Source organism: Lissotriton vulgaris, chromosome 12 (genome assembly GCF_964263255.1).
Source record: "Lissotriton vulgaris chromosome 12, aLisVul1.2, whole genome shotgun sequence".
In the NCBI taxonomy this organism is placed as follows: Eukaryota; Metazoa; Chordata; class Amphibia; order Caudata; family Salamandridae; genus Lissotriton; species Lissotriton vulgaris.
The window spans coordinates 509,858,461-509,880,522 of record NC_141700.1 but is presented as its reverse complement, the minus strand read 5'-3'; the positions used below and the strand labels follow the sequence as shown (position 1 = coordinate 509,880,522).

General features: G+C 49.9%; 1 protein-coding gene across 1 annotated transcript in view; it reads right to left on the bottom strand.

Moving 5' to 3' along the window:
* Positions 1 to 22,062, bottom strand: part of LOC147677619 (C-type lectin domain family 18 member A-like) — a 226,248-nt gene that overhangs the window by 95,390 nt on the left and 108,796 nt on the right. Inside the window, exons 5-6 of the mRNA XM_086945571.1 lie at positions 9,718 to 9,839; positions 3,277 to 3,384 (exon numbers count right to left, since the gene is read on the bottom strand). Coding sequence (XP_086801697.1) covers positions 3,277 to 3,384; positions 9,718 to 9,839 — 230 coding nt within the window. The remainder of the gene's footprint in view (positions 1 to 3,276; positions 3,385 to 9,717; positions 9,840 to 22,062) is intronic.

Genomic DNA, 22,062 nt, shown 5'->3' with positions numbered 1-22,062 from the left:
GGCTCATGCCTGTTTATTGCATTTATATACAGCATATTTTCATGCTTCAGAACGTGTAAGGTTTTGGTTTGATTAGCCTATGTGTTAAGGTTAGGCTGCATATTATGTTATTATACATGTATATGTGTATAATTACTTAGTACTTTGTACTTTTGGTTATATTTACACATATATATGTATATTGTTTTGTGTTCCGGGTCCCCGCTCATGGGCGGAGATAATTCAGTGCTTATGACTATTAATGAGTATCCCCTGGAAGAGATCCTTAAAAACACAAGGAACAGTCTAGTGCCGGCCCAGCTGTGGTCCAAGCAGAAGCAACGCAGCGCAATGCATCACCTTGGTGCCTCACATTAGAACCACTGCTGCTTGGAACTGCCTCTGTGCAAAGCATCTTTGACACTAGACCTTACATCGTAACCCGAATAACCACTGCGTTGTGCATCTGCCAAGATCTAAATCAGGCCCTGAGCCTGCACACTACAGCTGGTGAGTTGTAAATCACCACATTTTTCGGTCTAAGGTGTTCGCCTCACTGAGCCACGAAGCAGTCTTTCAAAGTGCACTTATTTTATTTATTTATTTATAAAGTTTTATATAGCGCGAACAAGATCCCGAAGGATATCAGAGCGCTTTACAAAAATGATGGAAGGAAGGACAGAAGAGCAATGACGACATTGAGTAACAATAAAAAAATAAAAAGACTGTTTATATGGCATTCGTCCACCTGGGCTGATAGTGTCCTCCTGAACAAGTGCAAGTTTACAGTGAATTTGCATAATAAACAGTTGGGAGCACAGTCGGACTGGGACAGAACACAGGTCCAGGCACTAAAATAATATTGGCTCCCATTAGCGGATCCAATAGCTAACAAACGTGGCCTACGTTTGTAAATAGAGTGCTTTTGAATTTGTAAAGACACACTGTATAGGTGTTTTGCAAGGTATGGGAGACTGTGTGCATATGTACTGGCAATGCTAGTGGTAAAATCAGAGAAATCATCAGTACAAACCAGCACTCCAGACCATTAATAAGAAGTATTGAAACAACTGGTCAGAACATAATTTACCAAGAGTAGTGTCGCGATGCCGGGCCTGGTGGTGATCACCCCACCTTGTTCACAACCACCAGCGACAGCCAGCAAAAATAGACACTGCCCTCTGAGCCTGGGAAGAGGGGAGCTATTCACATTACATGGTCACTTAAGCTTGCAGTGCCTAAAAGTATTTACTTTTTCCAAGATGTGTTTTTCTATAGCTTTTACACGATACGTATTACTCATGTATAGTGTGTGGTGTGAAACGAGTCGCTCCTATTTAACTGTAAGAGTTCAGGTTGTGTTTTGTCAAGGATTTAGAACTGTGATTTCAGGCTGAACACAGTGCCAAATTTCTCACAGTTTCAGTTAGTGGTTATAAAGGGGTTATGAATAAATGCTAATCCAATCTTTGGACTCAGCACAGCACACAGAGCAATGGTCCATGTGCCAATTGTAATTGTGATAGTATGTGAAAAGGTGTGAAGGTGATACCCAGCTGTCAACATATCGAAAGAATGAAAGTTAGGAAAAAGCAGTGCATAAAGTTCAGTGGGTACATTGTGTGTGTGTAATTGGGAAAATTGGTGATCTCTCGCAGACAGGGGATGCACTGCCTAGGCTCGACCTAAAAACAACACAGACATAGAAAAGAAATCACTGAATTGACAGATATTTAAAAGGGGATAAGGACAAGGGTTAATTTGAGAAACAGCTAAAACAAAAACAAAGGCTAAAGGTAAAAAATGATCGGTAAGAGTAGGGTTCAGAAATGGGGGGCTTCCCTCATCAATAAATAAATAATAGGAAATAATAAAAATACACACAATGGTAATATATAATAATGCATTATAAATAAAACATTAAAAAAACGATATTTACATCAATTGGACCTGAATATAGCCATTTGAAATTAAAGTTAAAATAATAAAACAGGGTCCCGGTATGACCCTGAAATTAATGGCCGGAAAATAATTTTGAAATGATTTATGCTCCCCAAAAAATTCTAATCGAACCTCTAACACGTGGTTATTCTGTAAAGTTTAGCCTTCACTTAGTGTCCCCTAGAGTGAAAAAACCCTATGAAGGCAAGAGTGCTTTCAAAAATATAAAATTACATAACTCACCATGACACCCTTCACTAAGGACATGCTGAGTGAGTCTACATGAATAGAATGAGATTCCCTGGGTCAAGCAATGTAAGAAACCTTTCTCCGTCGATTGAATTATTAATTAGTATAAGCAAACGTATTCTTGCACATTTTCATTCTGACATTTCAATTAGCATTAGAAGTAGCGAAACTGAGCAAAGTACAGTCTGTCTAGAGTTATATCTTAAAAAAAGAGAAGTCCCGGCAAACAGGTACACCTCAATGAATGCCTTATAGTAGGCTTGATTCTTAAAGCACTGTGCACCTAAGTAAAATGTAGGTGTAGAAATGCAGGCATTTAAAAGGGCGAGATCCTTCAGAGAAGCAGAAATGGCGGGATTTTTCCTCTACAAATGGTTATCCAATGTGAGCGCTCTTGGCACTACGGGACAGTCTAAGCTACCCAGGACCACTTAGGAATTATTAGGAAATAACTCCAAAATACGACTTAATCCAGACAGAGTCAAGCCTACGGGTGTACATTTGAACTCTTCTGGGTTCTTGCTAATCCAGCCCTGTGGCAGTAGCTTCTTGAAGCAAACATACTACACCCAGTGCAGTGCTTAATTTATGAAAAAAAAATGGTGCCAAGGCCGTCGTCAAAAGGACACTACACCTTGGACCATCCTTTGCCCCTGCCAGCGCTGCCAATGACAGTGCCAACACAACAACTAACCATCATCCTCATGCATGGTCAATTCATACTGTTCCAGGCCCCCAAAGCTATAAGAATGGCTTGGGAGGCAGGTATTGGTCATTGTAAATTGAATTAACAAACAAGTGTTGTTGTGCTCACACCTTAATTAGTCAGACAGTGCCGTCATGTGGCAGACTGTCATAATCGCTGGTAATTGTCAGTGCCGAACACAGGACACCACCTGCTCAAATTAAGCACTGCCCCAGTGCCATACCTAAGCAGTTTATGCTTCTCCTCCACACAAAGCCTACCCTTTCCACAATGTGATGGAGAGGGTTTCAACCCTGGCCTATAAAAAGTCACCTCGGACTTCACAGTACCTTCAGGTACGCCTGATGCTTGCCTGGCACTTGAAAGATGGACATTGACAGAGGCCACTGACCCTTACTCACCTTGGCAGTAGCGGCCGGTATACCCTGGTTGGCACTCGCAGTGACAGCTGCTGATGTTCAGGTTTCCATTGCGCCCGCAGCTAATGCGACAGGGGTTTCTCGGGACTTCTAATAGAAAGAGATGGAATATTTAGTACACACGAGATACTGCACTAAAGAGAACTGATGTCTTTATCAATGTACTGCAGATTAGCAAGTTCAAGTTCAGAAATTTGTATAGCGCACTACTCACCCAGAGGGTCTCAAGGCGCTTGAGGGAGGGGAGTACTCTACTTATCGAATATCCAAGTTTTGAGTTGTTTTCTGAAGGAGAGGTGGTTCTGAGTAAGGCGGAGGTGGGTGGGGAGAGAGTTCCAAGTCTTGGGCGCTAGGAAGGAGAAGGATCTACCCCCCATGGTGGATCTATGGATGCGCGGGGTTGCGGCTAGGGCTTGATTGGATGAACGTAGTTGTCGGGTGGGGGTGTAAAAGGACAGTCGCGTGTTGAGGCATTCGGGTCCTAGGTCGTAGAGGGCTTTGTGTGCGTGGGTGAGGAGACGGAACGTTATTCTCTTATCGACGGGGAGCCAGTGGAGGACTTTCAGGTGACCGGAAATGTGATCTTGGCGAGGGATGTCTAGTATGAGTCTGGCTGAGGCGTTTTGGATGCGTTGAAGTTTTTTCTGTAGTTTGGTTGTGGTTCCGGCGTAAAGGGTGTTTCCGTAATCCAGTCGGCTTGTGACCAGTGCGTGGGTGACCGTTTTTCTTGTTTCGGTGTGGATCCAACGGAAGATTTTTTTGAGCATGCGTAGGATGTTGAAGCATGATGATGAGATGGCGTTGACTTGTCTGGTCATTGAGAGGGAGGAGTCCAGGATGAAGCCCAGGTTACGTGTGTGGTCCGTTGGTATGGGTGCGTTTCCTAGGGCCGGTGGCCACCATAAGTCGTCCCAAGCGGAGGGGGATGATCCTAAAATGAGGACTTCCGTTTTGTCTGAGTTCAGTTTTAGACGGCTGTCCTTCATCCACTCGGCTACTTCTTTCATCCCTTCGTGAAGGTTTGTTTTGGCGGTGTTTGGGTCTTTGGTAAGGGAGAGGATCAGCTGGGTGTCGTCTGCGTATGAGATGATGTTGAGGTTGTGTTGGCGTGCAATGGATGCGAGGGGACTCATGTATACGTTGAAGAGGGTGGGACTGAGTGAAGATCCTTGTGGTACGCCACAGATGACTTCAGTGGCCACTGATCTAAAAGGGGGGAGGCGGACTCTCTGGGTTCTTCCGGCGAGGAACGAGATGATCCAGTCCAATGCTTTTCCTTGTATTCCGACGTTGCTGAGGCGTTGTATGAGGGTGCTATGACAGACTGTGTCGAAGGCTGCGGAGAGGTCAAGTAGGATAAGGGCAACTGTTTCTCCGTTATCCAGTAGTGTACGAATGTCGTCAGTTGCTGCGATGAGGGCGGTTTTGGTGCTGTGTTTGGCTCGGAAACCGGACTGTGAGGGGTCGAGGGATTTGTTGGATTCGAGGAAGGCGACGAGTTGATTGTTGACGGCTTTCTCAATGACTTTGGCAGGGAATGGGAGGAGCGAGATGGGGCGGTAGTTCTTGAGTTCAGTGGGGTCTGCTGTGGGTTTCTTCAGAAGGGCGCTGAGTTCGGCATGTTTCCAGCTTTCCGGGAAGGTAGCGGAGTTGAGGGAGCAGTTGATGATATCTCGGAGATGGGGTGCGATGATGGAGTCTGCTTTGTTGAAGATGTGGTGGGGGCATGGGTCGGTTGGCGATCCTGAGTGGATGGAGTTCATCAGGCAGATGGTGTCTTCATTGGTGATTGGGTTCCAGGCACAAAGCTTGTTAGAAGGGGGTTTTGGTTCTGATGTGAGTGGAGTGGACTGGTCTCCGGACTGGTTTTCAAAGCTGTTATGTATGTCGGCGATTTTGTTGTGGAAGAATGAGGCTAGGGAGTCGCAGAGGTCTTGGGAGGGAGTGATGTCGTTGGTGCTGGCGGTGGGGTTGGTAAATTCTTTGACGATGTTGAATAGTTCCTTGCTGTTGTGGGCGTTGTTGTCGAGTCGATCCTTGAATGCTGATTTCTTGGTGGATCGGATCAGTTGGTGGTGTTTGCGGGTGGCGTTCTTGAGGGTGGTCAGGTTGTCAGTGGTGGGGTTTTTTCTCCAGGTTTTCTCGAGGGTGCGACAGAACTTCTTGGATTTCTTGAGGTCATCGTTGAACCAGGGGGCTTTTTTGCTACCTTGCTTGATTAGCTGGTTTTTCATGGGTGCTAATTCGTTGGCACTGTGGGTGATCCATTGTGTGAGGTTGGTGGCTGCTTGGTTAGGGTCCAGTGATTTAGCAGGAGGGTTTTGGTGGAGCGATGTGAAGAGCTGGTCGGTAGTAATTTTGTTCCAGTTTCTTCGGGGAACTGGATGTGGGAGGTTGTGGGTTGTGGTCTTTTTGTAATTGAAGTGAACGCAGCTGTGGTCCGTCCAATGGAGAGCTGTGGCGTGGTTAAAGGAGATGTGCTTGCTGGAGGTGAAGATTGGGTCGAGTGTGTGCCCGGGAAGGTGGGTGGGGGTGTCTACAAGTTTTTTGAGTCCGAGATTGGCGAGGTTATTCAGAAGGGTGGTGGTGTTGTTGTCGTTGTTCTTTTCAAGGTGGAAGTTGAGGTCTCCCAGTAGAATGTAGTCCTCGGAGGGGAGGGCGTGAGGGCTGATGAAGTCAGTGATGTCTTTGCTGAATATTGTGCGGGGTCCTGGTGGCCTGTAGATGAGGGTGCCTCTGAGTGTGGTCTTGGGGTCGATGTGGATCTGGAAGTGAAGGTGTTCGGCTGTCGCGAGGTTGTCATCGGAGCTGGTCGTGATGCGGATGGTGTTCTTGTGGACGATGGCGATGCCTCCTCCTATTTGGTTGGTGCGGTCCTTTCGGATGATTTTGTAGCCGTCCGGGATGGCTATGGCGATGTCGGGAGCTGATGAGGCGTTCATCCAGGTTTCCGTAAGGAAGGCGACGTCAGGCGATGTAGTGTCGAGGAGGTTCCAAAGGTCAATGGCGTGTCTGTAGATCGAACGGGTGCAGAGTAGGATGCATTTCAGGTGGTTAGTGTCGGAGTTCTATTTGGGGTTAGTGGATTTGATGTTGGTCTTGATGCAGTTGAACTTGCAAGAGTGGCAGGTGAAGGATCCATGGGTGTGTCCTGGGGCGGCTTGGTAGCAGTTTGGGAGTCGGCCGGGATTAATTGCTGAGAGGGTAGTGGCCTCGTACTTTATGCGGGTGGAGAGGATTGGGCGTGGACCAGGGGGACTGGCGCTGGGCGCGGTCCAGGCGCAGACGGGTGAAGACGGGCTTACCTTTGGCGCACCTTCGGCGCGCATGGGGCGCGTACGCTGCGTGTGAACGCTGCGCGCAAAAGCATCTGTCATATGTAGATAGTGGAGGGGCGAGGGAGGAGCAGCTGGGAGGCGGGAGCGGGGTGGAGAGCCAGGCTGGGAGGCACAACAACAACAACAAAATGGCAGCGAGCCCAAAAGCGAAACAGGACGAGATTGGGGCACCACCTGAGATCGCTAAGAAATGGGCAGTGGTACCAGCACAATCAGGCACAAGCAGCCAAAGCAGGCAAAGCGAGCAGTGCACAGCTCCAAAACAAATGCGGAGCAGTCTACCAGCACAGCGCTACGATGTCGATATCACCAGGCACAATATTTAAATGCAAAACAAATGCGGAGCAGTCTACTAGCACAGCGTTACGATGTCGATATCACCAGGCACAATACTTAAATGCAAAACAAATGCGGAGCAGTCTACCAGCACAGCGCTACGATGTCAATAATTAAATACAGTAGGCAGAGTACAATAATAATTTCAGGCACAATAAATAAATTAGATTAATTTCAGGCACAATAATTAAATGCAGTAGGCAGAGCGAGCAGTGTGCAGTTCGAGTTAGTGGCAGTGAGCAGTCTGGCAGAAGCGCTACGATACCACTTCTTTTAGCGGGGAGCAGCATGAGGTAGCGACCGCTTCTGAGATTAGGAAGGGCGGTCACAGCGTTTGGACTATCGAGTATAGCCTACACTTTAGTGGGAGGGAGGAGCAGCTGGGAGGCGGGAGCGGGGTGGAGAGCCGGGCTGGGAGGCACAACAACAACAACAAAATGGCAGCGAGCCCAAAAGCGAAACAGGACGAGATTGGGGCACCACCTGAGATCGCTAAGAAATGGGCAGTGGTACCAGCACAATCAGGCACAAGCAGCCAAAGCAGGCAAAGCGAGCAGTGCTCAGCTCCAAAACAAATGCGGAGCAGTCTACCAGCACAGCGCTACGATGTCGATATCACCAGGCACAATACTTAAATGCAAAACAAATGCGGAGCAGTCTACTAGCACAGCGCTATGATGTCGATATCACCAGGCACAATACTTAAATGCAAAACAAATGCGGAGCAGTCTACCAGCACAGCCCTACGATGTCAATAATTAAATACAGTAGGCAGAGTACAATAATAATTTCAGGCACAATAATTAAATTAGATTAATTTCAGGCACAATAATTAAATGCAGTAGGCAGAGCAAGCAGTGCGCAGTTCGAGTGAGTGGCAGTGAGCAGTCAGGCAGAAGCGCTACGATACCACTTCTTTTAGCGGGGAGCAGCGGGAGGAGCGACCGCTTCTGAGATTAGGATGGATGGAGCTAGCCTGCAGCTCTTTAAGATATCAAATAAATCATGCTACGGAGATAACTAACGCCAATTTAACCATTAGTTGACCTGGCTAAGAAGGTGGAGCAAGATGTCAGTCAGAGCTAAGCTCAAATCTTTTTTTTAATAGAAACTGAAAATATACTCTCAGGACTTACCAGCAAAAACAGCCGAGAAGGAACAGTTCAAGGGTACATTTTATGTGGTCAGAACAGGACTACGAATAAGAGCGCAAACCATCAGGCGCTCAATGTGAACTGCAGCAATGCCTAAATGACGACCTTCAACTCAGGCATACATCTTTGAGCTCAAGATAACAGGTGTCAATCACATCCCAACTTATAATGGTTGAAAGTCACTATGCTTCAGAAGCTGTTCAAAGTCAGTCTGATACGGATCGGTGGTCTAAGGCAGCTTCAACAAGCAAGCCATGTTAGTAAGACCACTACGGCCAACCATGGACACCAGCGGGCTCAAGGACCGTTTTTAGTAGCCTCATGGGAAATGGAGGAGATAGGAGTAAAATATTTTTCTGTCTTAATCTGTATTCACCACTTTCAGGTTTGGACATTTGTATCCAGGGGATGGCAGTGGGGAGTGGGGTTGGCAGTAGGCCTGGGCTGTAAATTCCATTCCGTTCACGGAATTTGGGTAATTTTGTGTTCCGCGGAGAACGCAGAATTGCCAAAAATTCCACAATCTGAGGCTTCGCTGAATTTTTTTTCTTGTTAGCACTTTCAAAATGCGTGTTCGCAAGGTATTTCTCACGAGCACGCAAACAGCGTTCGCTAACAGGAAAAAAGGATTGTGAACGGGCGGAACAAGCAGTTCCGCGCGTTTGCACAATTTTTGCGTGCTCGCAGAGATATTTTACCGTTTAGCGGAGCTTTGTGTAGCGTGACTACGCAAATTCCGCCCACCCCTAGTTGGCAGGGGTGATCACTATTTTCCAACCTGGTTATGTTGACATTCTCTGCCTCTTCCTTCACCATTTTATCCTATTCAGGATTAGATTATGATTAGGACAGACTGGCAACTCCGGGTGGGGTTCTACTCTGGCTGATTGATATCGGCCATAGCTCCCGCACCCGTTTTCATGAGGTGTGGGTACACTGGGTCCTTTTTTACCAGCGGTAAACTCAGACTGGTAAACCCAAGTTCAGTTCTGGCTGCAAGTACAGCTTGAGGCAAGCCCACCCAACCCACTTCTATGGCATGAGAGAACATAGAACACTCCTCCCTGCCAGCTCACAGCCCCACCTTACATCCCTAGCCCCAAACCACCCAACCCGACGCATTTTACCCCTTGCCCAGAGCCATAATCGATACTGGACTGAGAGGCCTGGGATTAATTTAAACCCGGCAAGCCTGGCTCCTGGTAGTTGTTCCTCATTCCGTGGTGTTTAACTCATACTTGCACGTTACTGTTGGGGTGTTTCACATGGTACCAGGTACCAGTGTTTACGGGTGCAGAGTTTGCATCACGCCAGTAAGGTGCAACCCGTAATTGGCCCTTAGTACTAATTGGCCCTTTGGTAATTGTCCAATTGATCCTTCTGTGACTTTGACCAAAACAAACAATGCTTTGAACTGAAGGGAAGCAACATCAACTCCAGAGGTCCCCTAGCCACCTCCCTTTTCATCTTTTCAGACAAGTCTGACTTACAGTTCAATCATCGGGTGCTAACCTGTGTGTAGTAAATGAGTTATCATTGTTCCTTTCTTGTAAGTAGCACATCATTCATTTCCCCATAATAGCAGAGACACTCACCACAGAGTCCTCCGAGGTGGTCCCACGACTTGAAGCAGCCAGCTCTGCCTGAGGTGCACAGGGAACACCAGGCCCCTTTCTTGTAAGGGACAATGGTTTTGCCCTCAATTTCCCAGTTTCCCCTAAGGACAAATAATAAACAGAGTCAACAAACCATCAGCAGACACAATAAAAGAAACAGTTGAGTGTTAATGCGTATGTTCCACGAGAAGCTTGTTGCAACAAGAAGGCACGCTTTGGCCTTTCTTTTAATGCAAAGGTCTCACAAATATTAAACACCACTACAAATCGCAATAATAGGTAATTTAACAACAACAAAATTTAAATGAGTTTTGAAAGCTCAGCGATATGTTTTGACGAATGGAACAACATGACTTTGCATTATGTTTGCTGATTCTAGCAAGAAATTAAGCAGACTGATATTTCACACCAAACCTACACCAACTTTCAATATATTAAAGACGTGGCAAAATCAGGTTGTTCCCTTTCATGTTACATTACTGCATAAAATAGTGCACTATTTACTCCGCTGTTTCTGACAGTGGGAAATTTAATTTAGTGTGGAAGAAAATATGTTGGACAAGGGAATAGGGGTGAAAAGCTGATTTGAGGTGTGTGAGAGAACAGAAGGGCTATACCATTTGTATTGTATACCACACTTGACATACCTTCCCATATATCACCCATCCCTAACCCTTAATGTTAAAAACAATTCTGGTAGGTAGACTTGGCAGACTTTTAGTAACACATTTGATAAAATTAGAGAGTTGGGTTAAAAGGTGACAAGATGAAGACACAAAAGAAGGAAGAAGCGATTTCCAATCAGTAAGTGATGGGCGGCTATACTGATAGATGACAAGAGAGGTGGAAGTGCAGAGCCTCACTGCTGCAATGGGTTGCTCGGTGGATGGCATTGCACCATTTACCCGACACAGCTTTCACTCAACCTACGCTGGTGCAAGGTATCCTCTTACAGATTTTTCATCCTTGCTTTTTTCAAGTTTTGCTCCAAGTTTAGACCTCCCGACAACCTTTTACTCAACGTAGCCTATAGATGCTTTCGACTGAGTCTCTTCCTCACTAAAGCCACCATCCCCATGGCCCCTGCTATCCCACTGCTGGGAACGCCAGGGGGGCTTGTAGACTACGACGGCAGAGCTACAACACTGGGCCTCAGAGAGAACCGAGGACATTGGGGACCTCTACCAGATGGCTCCCTCATCCCATATCAAGAACTCAGAATGGATGGGAACGTACACCCCGGGCAGTTTCTTCTGCATCGAGTACTCATAGCTTCCTTAACGTCTAAATGGGGTACTCTTGCGCAGGAGCTGCCTATGCATGACACTATGCAATATCTCCAAGTAATGGGTACAGGGAGACACTTGACACACTGGTTTGCATCTTTCATCCGACAACACACGGAACCGATCTCACTAGGCTTAGACATCACTGGGAGGAGGCTTTGGGTACGGCATTCACAGGTAGGGAACGGTCCACTGTCCGGTGTAGTCCCACATATGTCCCACGCAATCAATGGTTCAAACAGATTCAATTCTTTGGCTTCATAGAGCTTACCTTACCCCTACCAAAGTCAATAGGTACTTCCTCCGTGCTGATGCGGCTTGCCTCTGTTGCCGGCAGTTAGATTCTGACATTCGCCATATGTTGTGGCATTGTCCGTTTTTAAACGAATACTGGAGCATTGTGTCGACTACTCTGACTGCCTGCACCTCTCAGGCTATTTCATTTCAGTGGGAGGTTTGTATATTGCACGTATTTAGCAGGAACAAACACCACAGGGCCACCACTAGGTTTCTGGATCTGGGTCTTATAGCGGCCAAAAGCTTAATTACAAAGCAATGAAAATCCCTTCTGCCACCTGGCGCCGATCCCTACTTAACAGTGCTGAAGCAGAGGGGATGGCACTCCGTCGGGGAGACCTTCTTGGTCTCGGCAAATTTCCCATAGCGCCTCAGTGGGACACCATGGTACTGAAGCCCTGGGAATTGGTCACTAACACAGGCGGCCCACACACTAGCTGAGGCTGATATCCGGGGCTCATGAATGAATGAATACGCATTTATATAGAGCATGGCTACCCGGGGGCATCCCAGCGCATCAAGACACCTAGTCATTCCTCACTGTTCAGGGATAAAGGAAGGTTTACAGCAATTTCCTGAAGCTGAGATAGTTAGGTTCCAACCGAATGGAGGCGGGAAGCTGGTTTCAGAGTTTTGCAGCATGTAGTGAAAAACGTCGGCCACCCATACGTGCCCGTTTAATCCTAGGGAATGTCAGAAATGTTTTATGGTTCGATCTAGGAGTCCGGGTGATCTGATGGAGTTGAAACATAGGCTGGATCAAGGCTGGTCCATTGTCAGAAATGGACTTATGAACAGTGCATATGGCCTTGAACCAGATCCCTTTCTGCACTGGCAGCCAGTGCAACTGACGTAGGGCTGATTTGGCCGAACTCCGCTTAGGGACATCCATTAACAGCCGAGCAGCGCAGTTCTGAACAATCTGTAGGATATTGATAGTTCCCTGAGGAGCGCCCAGATAGACTGCATTTGAGTAATCAAGATGCGATAAAATAAGTGACTGAACCAGAAGACGCCTGGCTTCAAAAGGAAGGAGATCCAGGATCTTCCTTATCAGTCTAATCAAGCCATAGCAGGTATTGGCAACCTTACGAGATTGTACAAGGAAACTAAGATTAGGATCAAGCCATACGCCCAGACTCTTAATTTGTTTTTTTGGGGAGGGGGGCAGGCCAAGGCAACTAGGCCACGTAGGATCTAAATTGGTAGGGGCGGGGGCGTGGCCAAGATGGCGGAGTGAGCGGATGCTTCTCTCCGGAGCTCCTCCGATCCGACTGGGCCCAAGCCTGAATCCTAGCGTTCTCCCCCTGCCACAGCACAGTGGAGACAGCGGGAGCGAACGCCACAACCCGGACTACCCCACTGCACATCGGGGCTCCGGTAAATCTGCGACGGAGAGTGAGAAAGGGCGACGCGACGTCCCGCAGTGGCAGCCGGAGCCAGAGGCAGCGAGCTGGGCGCCATCCCGAGGGTCACGGCAGCCTGGCCTGGTCGGAACCCGGACCTTGAGATCGGCGTGCGTCAAGAGAGCGGCGCCCGACCCTGCAGCGCAGTACAGCCCAGTGATTTGGCGGACACGGAGACTTGGAGCCCGGTGGCGGCGGGGACGACCGCCCGGACTGCTAATCGAGGTCGCGGCTGCGGCTTACACGAGTGAGGCCCTCGCCGATAGACGCCGGGGCTCCCGGTGGGTCCGCCGGGACGGCCCCCGATACCTCACCCGCCCACACCAGCCCCAGTCCGGATCCCCCGCGGAGGCAGTGACAGCAGGGGACCCCGACTCGCCTGGAGAGGCCCGAGATCCTCCGCCGCCATTTTGTTTGAGCGCGCCCGGGCCTAGGGGAGCTCGGCGTGCCACGACTCGGCCTGACCAGGCTGAAACTCCCCGAGGCCTGGAGGCCTAAGCCCCAATTAGACCCGGGACATCTTGGGTGGGCCTCACTGGAGGTCCCAGCTGCATCGAAGGGGACAGTGCTTTGGAGGTGAGGAGGCCCGCCTCACTGCAAGAGAAGGGCGGGGTGTGAGCGGGCAAGCTCCGGCGCGACTGGAGTCGACCGCCATAGCGTAGCCTTCCCACCGGTGCACCTGCCTCTGCAGCCCGCTGCTTGCTACTCCCGCCGCGGACGAGTCACCGGAACGCACGGCCATTGCTGGGCCCACGCTGACTGGCGGCGCGGACCGACTGGGGGAACGAGCGGAGACCTGAAGGGCAGAGGCCCACGTAGCCTAGCCACGAAGCCCCGCAGCCGCCGCACTCACCTGGCACCGGAGCAGCGCAACTGCGGTCAGCCAGGAGCAGCGGAACCTCCCTCGGAATGGCTGCCCAGAGAGGAGAGAAGAAGGGCGAGCGGACACTGCCTGAGATGCTGAACAAATCCAGGTGAAAACAGACAAGGGGCACCCATCACCGAGCCAGTCGAAAGCCCACCAGGACGCTGACACAGGTGAAACACCCATAACCCGCTCCTTTCTGGAATCCCTCTTCAATTCCCTTAGGGAAGACTTCCATACCCTGAAACAGGAGGTGGCGGGCGAGGTCAGAGAAGTGCGGAGAGGAGTGGACAGCCTCGGGGAGAGAGTGGCCGCCATGGAGGGCGCAGACACCGCCAGGGATGAAGAGATAGTACAGCTACAACAGGAGGTGATACGCCTGAAGGACCAACAACTGGACCTCCAGGCCCACACCGAGGACCTTGAAAATAGGTCCCGCCGGAACAACATTCGGGTCCGAGGCGTTCCATCCAAAGAGGAGGGCACCGATGTGGTGGGTTACCTGCAGGACTTGTTCCGTGACATCCTGGGCGAACCGGCGGACTTCCAAATTCGGATTGACAGGGCCCACCGTGTAGGACTTGCGAGACGGACCTCAGCCCCACCGCCGGACATCTTGGCCTTTTTTCCGGATTACCCGCTCAAGGAACGTATCCTTAGCGAAGCCAGGAAGCACCAGCCCTTGCAGTTCCGAGGTCATCCGGTGGCCCTCTATCAGGACCTGTCCGCTATAACGCTCCAGAAGCTTTAAGATTGCGACGGACTTTCTGAGGCAACATGAAACACCATATGCCTGGGGTCACCCCTTCCGCATCATCTTCAGGTGGAATGGGACTTTGCACCAACTCCGCTCCCTCCAGGACACCTGCGGGGTGTTGGGGATCACGGCCACAGAGGAAGACACGTCCGCCCGGCGTTTCACCAGGGACGGCTGGTAGCAGGTCTCGAGACGTCGGGATCCAGTGCGCGCCCAGACCCACAGACTATCAGAGCGGACATGGTCAACGAGGTGCGGGAGGTGGCCCGAGACACTGCACCGACAGCTTGAGACTTTCTCAGGGGGAGAACACTTCAGCATCAATCATTTAGCAGATATTGGGCTCTGGGGAGGGGCGGCGAAGGAGAGGGCCCTGGTGGCTGGACGTCCACTCAGGTAACTTCCACTGACTTGTCCCCTAGTGGGGCTGGACTTGGACAATGATGTGTTTGGGGGCCGAAACTGAGATGTTCCTTCATGGTTTCTTGTTGGGGTTAGGGGGGGATCCGGGTGGGGCTGGGAGGGGTGTTGGTGGGAGTTGGAGGGGGGAAGGGGGGGTGGGGAGAGTGGGTGGGGGGTCCTCCTTGTCCACGAGTTCTGCACAGGGCCGTTTCTCCTGGTTCACCTCTGCGAACCAAGAGCACCGCATAGCTTCTCCACCTACAGGTTTGACATGACACGCCCGTTGACTATTCTCACTCTCAATGTGAGAGGGCTCAATAACCCAATCAAACGCAAAGCGATTCTTTCACTCCTGGAGCACTCCAGGGCGGACATTTGCCTCCTGCAGGAGACACACCTGCTCCCCAAAGACCACCATAGACTTAAATCACGCTCCTTCCCATGGCAATTTTTTTCCTCCGCAAATAAGAAAGTAGCTGGGGTAGCGATACTAGTGGCCAAATCATTTGGGGGACGGGTCCTACATAAGGAAGCAGAGATCAAGGGCAGGTTACTGGCACATCGCTTTCTCATTGCAGGGCAGACACTACTGATAGGCTCCATATATGCACCCAATGACGGTCAAGAGGCATTCTTACATACGGCCTTGGAGACGGTCACAGCCAACACGCACTCACACTTAGTGTTTCACAACACCGGAGATCGGTCCGGTCAATGCTCGGGCCAAGTGGGAGCGCTCTCGAAGATGGGCCAGACCCATCTTGCGGATCTGGGCCTAATTGACTTGTGGCGACAGGTACACCCACAAACCACAGCATACACTTATTACTCGGCGGCCCACAAAACGTACGCACGTCTCGATTATCTTTTGTGTTCCTCCCAATTGGCGTCCTGCGCAAAAGACGACGAGATTCAACCGGCCTCTCTGTCGGACCACTCCCCGGTGGTGGCGTCTTTCATGATGCCAACCACCCGAGACCCCAGCGGCACTGGCGCTTGCGCGATAGCTTACTACAAAGCCCGGTCGTGCTAGAACGCATCAAGGCTGCCCTGAGCCAATTCCTCGTTCACAATGCGAACAACGACACCACCAAAGCCACCCAATGGGCAGCGCTCGAGGCGGTCCTACGGGGCGAATTCATCTCCCTAGCCACAGCCAACAATAATGAGCGCGCGCAAAAGAGGGCCGAGATCACCCAACGCGTAGCAGAGCTAGAACAAATGCACCAGCGTACGGGAGCGGCCCAAGCGTGGCGCCAATTATGCGCGGAAAAGAAAATGCTTGCGGCCTTGGATCAGGATGTGGCTGAATATGCCGCTCTCCGGCTGCGCCATGCGTACTATACGGGGGGACCGATGTGGGAGACTCCTGGCAAGCAGGCTGAGGGAGCAGCAGCAAAAGCAGCACATTCGGACCATCCAGGTTGGGGGTGGTGACCCGATAGTGGAGGATGGAGCGATTGCCGCTGCCTTCGGGGACTTCTATGCTGACCTGTATGAGGCGGACCGCTTATATCCCGCCTCAAACTGGGTAAATCACCGGGACCGGATGGCTACTCTGCGGCCTTTTACAAGACGTTCTGCCCACAAATAGCCCCTTTACTGCGTGATCTATTCAACACCTTCGACCAACCCGGCGCCGTGCCTCCGGATCTGCTAGAGGCCGCGATATCGGTAATACCCAAAACTGGCCGAGATCCCACCCGGTGTGGATCATATCGACCAATATCCCTGTTGAATATAGATCTCAAGCTCTACACAGGGATCATAGCGAGTAGACTCGCCCCTTACATGCAGCAACTAGTGGAACCCGATCAGGCCGGATTTATCCCGCAGCGGCAAACCAGTGACAACACTAGGCGAGTCCTCCACTTGATAGAGGCAAAGTCTCGAACGAGACCGGGCTGCATGCTCCTTACCATCGATGCCGAGAAGGCATTCGACCGAGTGCACTGGCCGTACTTAGACCTGGCACTCCAGAAGTTCAGCATAGGGGAGACTCTCCGCAACGGGATTTTTAATTGTTATCGACAGCCGACTGCGACGGTCAGAGTCAATGGCCATACATCTCCGCGCATTCCAATTGGCCGGGGGACCAGACAGGGCCGCCCACTGTCCCCCCTGCTTTTCGCTCTCTATATGGAGCCGTTGGCGCAACGTATACGACAGCACGGCCTCATTGAGGGTATCCCGTTCGGCGGGGATACGCATACGGCAGTCTGTATGCAGACGATATTCTGCTTTCCCTGATGTCACCAATGCAGTCCCTCCTGGCGCTCTTTGTGGAGCTTCACACCTTTGCTCTGGCCTCTGGCTTCAAGGTCAACGTAGAGAAATCGGAGGCCCTGAACATCTCCGTGCCACCTGACGTGTTGGCGGCCAAGGCCGAGTTCGACCTACAGTGGTCTACGCCCCCATTTCCTATTTAGGGGTTCTGTTGGCACCAACGGTACGAGCTACAACAGAAGCCAACTACACGAGGCTCAGCACGTGCCTTAATGGAGAACTCCGGCGGTGGAAACACCTCACGCTCTCCTGGCTGGGCCGCATTGCGGCTACCAAAATGACTTTGCTACCACAGATTGTTTACGTTTTTCAAACTCTTCCCCTACGCCCGCCGGCGGGGTGGCTCCACAAAACGCAATCTGACCTAGCGCAGTATATCTGGAATGGCCGGCGCCCGCGCTTTAAGCATTTGATTGCTACACTCCCCCCCCGCACATGGCGGAGTAGGCATACCCAACCTCACTCTATACTTCCAAGCCGCCCAGCTGCGCACACTGGTAGAATGGCACCAACTGGAATCCAGTAAACACTGGCTCTTCCAAGACCAGGCAGTAGCAGGCCGGCCCTGCAGGGTGTCCCATTTTTACCGCGTCGCCATAGGCCGCCCAATCTCTACGCGTCACAGATCACGAGCACGGTCCTGGGCACTTGGGACACAGTGGCGATACGGCGGGGCTTCACCTCATTCCCCTCCCCGATGACACCGATCTTCAGCAACCTAGACTTTTCCCCGGGCCTTGACCCTCAGGAGTTTGCGATTTGGAGGACGACGCCCTGCAGAGACGTGGGACACATGTTTGACCTCAACGGTATTCTTCCCTTTCAGAAGGTGAAGGAGGATTACGGCAAACCGGAATCTGACCGCCTGCCCTATCTACAGGTCCGTCACTGAGTTCTTCATCCGTCCATTAAACCCGGCGCACAGCGACACCTCACACCGTATGAAAAATGGCTGTTGACACGTACCTCCGATAAAAAGCTGCTCTCAGACCTGTACCAACACTTACTACTCACTAACATTCACTCCTACAATGCAGGGAGGGTCAGGTGGGAGAGAGACCTTGGGAGGGCACTTACACACAAGGAATGGGAGGGCATATATCACAGAGCCCGCCACTCAGCCTATCACATGGGCCTTACTGAAACGCTGACAAAAATGGCCACATAATGGTATCACACACCTGAACGCCTACACCGCTGGGACTCCAGAGTCACTGATCGCTGCTGGAGGGGATGCAGGGAGCTCGGTACCCTAGAACACCTACTCTGGAGCTGCGAACGTCTGCAACCTTACTGGACCGCAATCCTCGACTTAATAGATATGCACCTAGACACTCAACTTCCCAGATTCCCTGCCTATGTACTGCTTGGCCTCCCTAACACCTTGATGTACCCCCTGAAGTCCTTGAGGGGGAGACTCATAGCGATCGCACTGGGAGCAGCGATACAGAACATTGTGGCGCACTGGAGGGATGTTCAACCTCCTCAGCACCTTGGGTGGTTACATAGGCTCTGGATGGTACTGGGATGGAGAAGCTATCACTGGCAAAGGCCGGGAGGGGAGAAGACTTTGCAGAACTTTGGCGGCCGTTCCTGACCCTACTCACCGGGGAGTTCAGGGAGCTGAGCTGTCCCCGCTACCTGCGGCTGCTGCGTTTGGCGGATACCCCACTCACAGATCCTAAAACACAATCTCGTAGGCCGAAAGCTCGGAGGCGCGCAACCCCCCAGGAAACGCTTTAAAGTGGTGTCAGTCTCCTGCAGCTCTTTTACTCGTTGGACAAGGAGGGGGGTGGGATGGGTGGGGTTGGAGGGGGGGAATTGTTGGGGTTGTCATTGTTCTGCTTAACAGCATACTGCATTCAAAGGTGGCTCCTGAGCCCTTACAACGCGGCCGGCCCAGTTGGGTTGTAGGCGACCTGCTGTGTGTTACACCAAATGAACTGGGCTCATCGCAGACCTTCTTACTTGCTTGTATTATCATGGGTGCCTCCATGCCACTTCAAGCACGAGCCACTGCACCTTTTGTGATGCTTTTTCTTGCAATAAAAAGAATTAATACTAAATTGGTAGGGGCCATATGTCCTAGCATCATCATTTCGGTTTTGGAGCCATTAAGTTTAAGAAAGTACAAATCCATCCATTCAAGTACTTTGGTTAAACAAGAAGTAAGGTTATTGTCAGATGTATCATGCCGGGAAAGGGATACCGCCAACTGGGTATCTATTGTCAGATGTATCATGCCGGGAAAGGGATACCGCCAACTGGGTATCATCGGCGTAGGTGACCAACTGGACCCCCCAGGGAAGTACCACCTCAGCCAAAGGCCTCATGTAGATGTTAAACATGGTAGGACTTAATGAGGATCCCTGGGGAACGCCGTACTGCAGGGGGATCTGTTTTGAAATTGCCTCATCTTCAAACACAGCAAAAGTTCTGTCCGTGAGAAAGGACTGCAGCTACTTAAGGGCCATTCCTGATAACCCCACGTCGCTCAGCCTCTGAATCATGACAGAATGATTTACTATGTCGAAGGCTGTGCTGAAGTCTAACAAAATAATGGCAGCGCAGCTTCCAGAATCCATAATTTTCCTAGCTACTTCAACTACGGCAATAAGGGCAGACTCCGTGCCCTGCTTGCATCTAAAGCCCGTCTGGGTGGGGTGCAGGGCTTTATTATTCTCAACAAATGTTGCTAATAAAGAATTAACATGCATTTCAGCCAGTTTACCTATACCTGGTAACAGAGAGAGAGGGCGGTAATTCGCCCAGTCCTCAGGGTCTAAATTAGGCTTCTTTAAAAGTGCCTTCCCTCTTGCCTGTTTCCATAACGGCGGGATGAACGCGGCTGCAAGAGAGGAGTTAATTACATCCCGGATAACTGGGGAAACAGTCTCCGAGACCAACTTAAGGGTGTAAGGGGGCGCGGCATCAGCCGGGGAGCCAGACTTAAGATTCCCCAACAGTCGCTGCAGAGTGGATAAATCAAGCGGAGCAAATTCCTCCAATCCAGCATGAAGGTCGAGTGGGTGGGATGGTAATTTAGGCACCACATGCTGAAACAGCGAGTAGATATTGGCAACCCTAGTAGAAAAAAAATGTGCTAATTCATCACAACGTTTCTGTGCATTTAATGGCTCAGTGAGAAGGCCAGGAGGGGTGACCAATGATTTGAAAATTTTAAGCATTTCCCTCGGGGAATTGGCTGCAGAGGCTATCTTCTCCTGATAATAGCTAGATTGTGCAGTTTTTATTTTATTTTTATAAATCCGCAATGCAGATCTATAATTGCCCTTACAGACCTCAGAGAAGTCCTTCCTCCATTTCCTTTCAGACTGCTTGCAGGCTTGTTTAAGTGATCTTAATTCAAGAGTATACCACGTTTTTTTGTTAGTGCCAATGCGATGACAGAATTCTGTTTTAGGAAGGGTAAGGTCCAAGGAGGACTCCAACCAATTATTAAAAGAGGCATTCGCCGTTATAGGGTTAGAGCAGAATGCCGGGGTAGAAATATTAAGGTTCGCTACCCAGTTTTTCACTGGAAGCTTGGACCAAATGCGACTCCGTTTTTTTGTTTTTACGACGGGCTGTGCCCGATCAGGAGGGGACCAAATAAAAGATAAAAGAACATGGTCTGACCAAGGGACGATAATGGAGTCCTTCAAAATAATATTATCAAGATTGGTCAAAAATGATCGAGCAGATGACCTGCTCTGTGGGTAGGGCCGGTAACAATTTGTTTTACATGGAGCACCGCTAGACCTGCCATAAGGTCTTGAGAAGCGGGGGTATCAGGTTCATCGAGGTGAATATTAAAATCACCCAAAATAGAAAAAATAGGGGTAAGACTGGTGCAGTTTATAGCATACGGGCACTGAATAGCGCCGACTTCCAAGACACCCTGACCTTTTGGTTATAGAACTCTCATTATCGCTGGGTCCTGATGGATCCAGCCCCCCGCCCCCCTTCATGTGCACGAGATGTGGCGGCAGGTCTCCAGCGACTCTCTTACCTTCTCTTGTTTTATGTTGTTCTCCTTTTGTTGCACCCTACGTTCACAGTTGATGCAATTTGTACAATGTTTGACTTATCTACACATCAAGCTGTGGTACGACTTTTTGACTCCGCTGCGCCTCCTGATTGACGCGGTTTTTGGACTCCTTGTTGTCATGGTTATGTAATTTATCTGCTACATCCTCTCCTGTTGAGCGCTTGATTCTGGGCTACTGCCAAACATTTATTCAAAATGAACGGGCATTGCTCGGATTGTATACCTAAAAATTTGCAAAATGCTATTAAAAAAGATTTTTTTTTAAAAGCAAGGTGGATGTGCGGAGGGTAGGTTGGCTAGATCATGAGATGCGAGAACTGATTGGAAGGTAGCTAGACAGAAAGAAGGACAGAGCGTGGTGGATACAAATAGAGCAGTATGGACAGACAAGTACATGTCTAGAGAGATGGGTAGCCCAATGGAAGTACATTTAGAGAGAAATGTGTACTGATAGCTGTGTAAAATTAAAATGCAAAGGATTGACTATAGTACCAGATTACAGCCATGTTTTTCTCCTCACGGGATGTTGCCGTCAAGATGAGATGCACTTTAGCACCCAAGGCATGAGTTTGCAAATTCGAACTAGTGCAGCAGAAAGCGAGTGTATTGTTGTTACTTATTAAGGCCGTCTATTAACTCTTAGATGAGCTCATTCATTCACCTGCATGTGTTCTTGGTCAGAAATAAGTCATGTGATTGTTACTAGGAACTGTTGCAAATGGTATATGCGTATCTTGCCTTCACTCAGGGATCTTGTCTCTGTTACTGGTGTACGAGAATCCCTTTGTCGGTTCACTCTTAATAATTTTTGCAGTAAATACTTTTCAAACTTAACCTAAACGTGAGAGAAGAACAATTGTTACTTACCTGTAATCTGTGGTTCTGCAGTATTGGTGTCTTTCATAGATTCACATGCCTGAATCATTCCCCGTCGTCTGAGTGGGAGTCCCACGGTACATAAAAAAGCAATAATA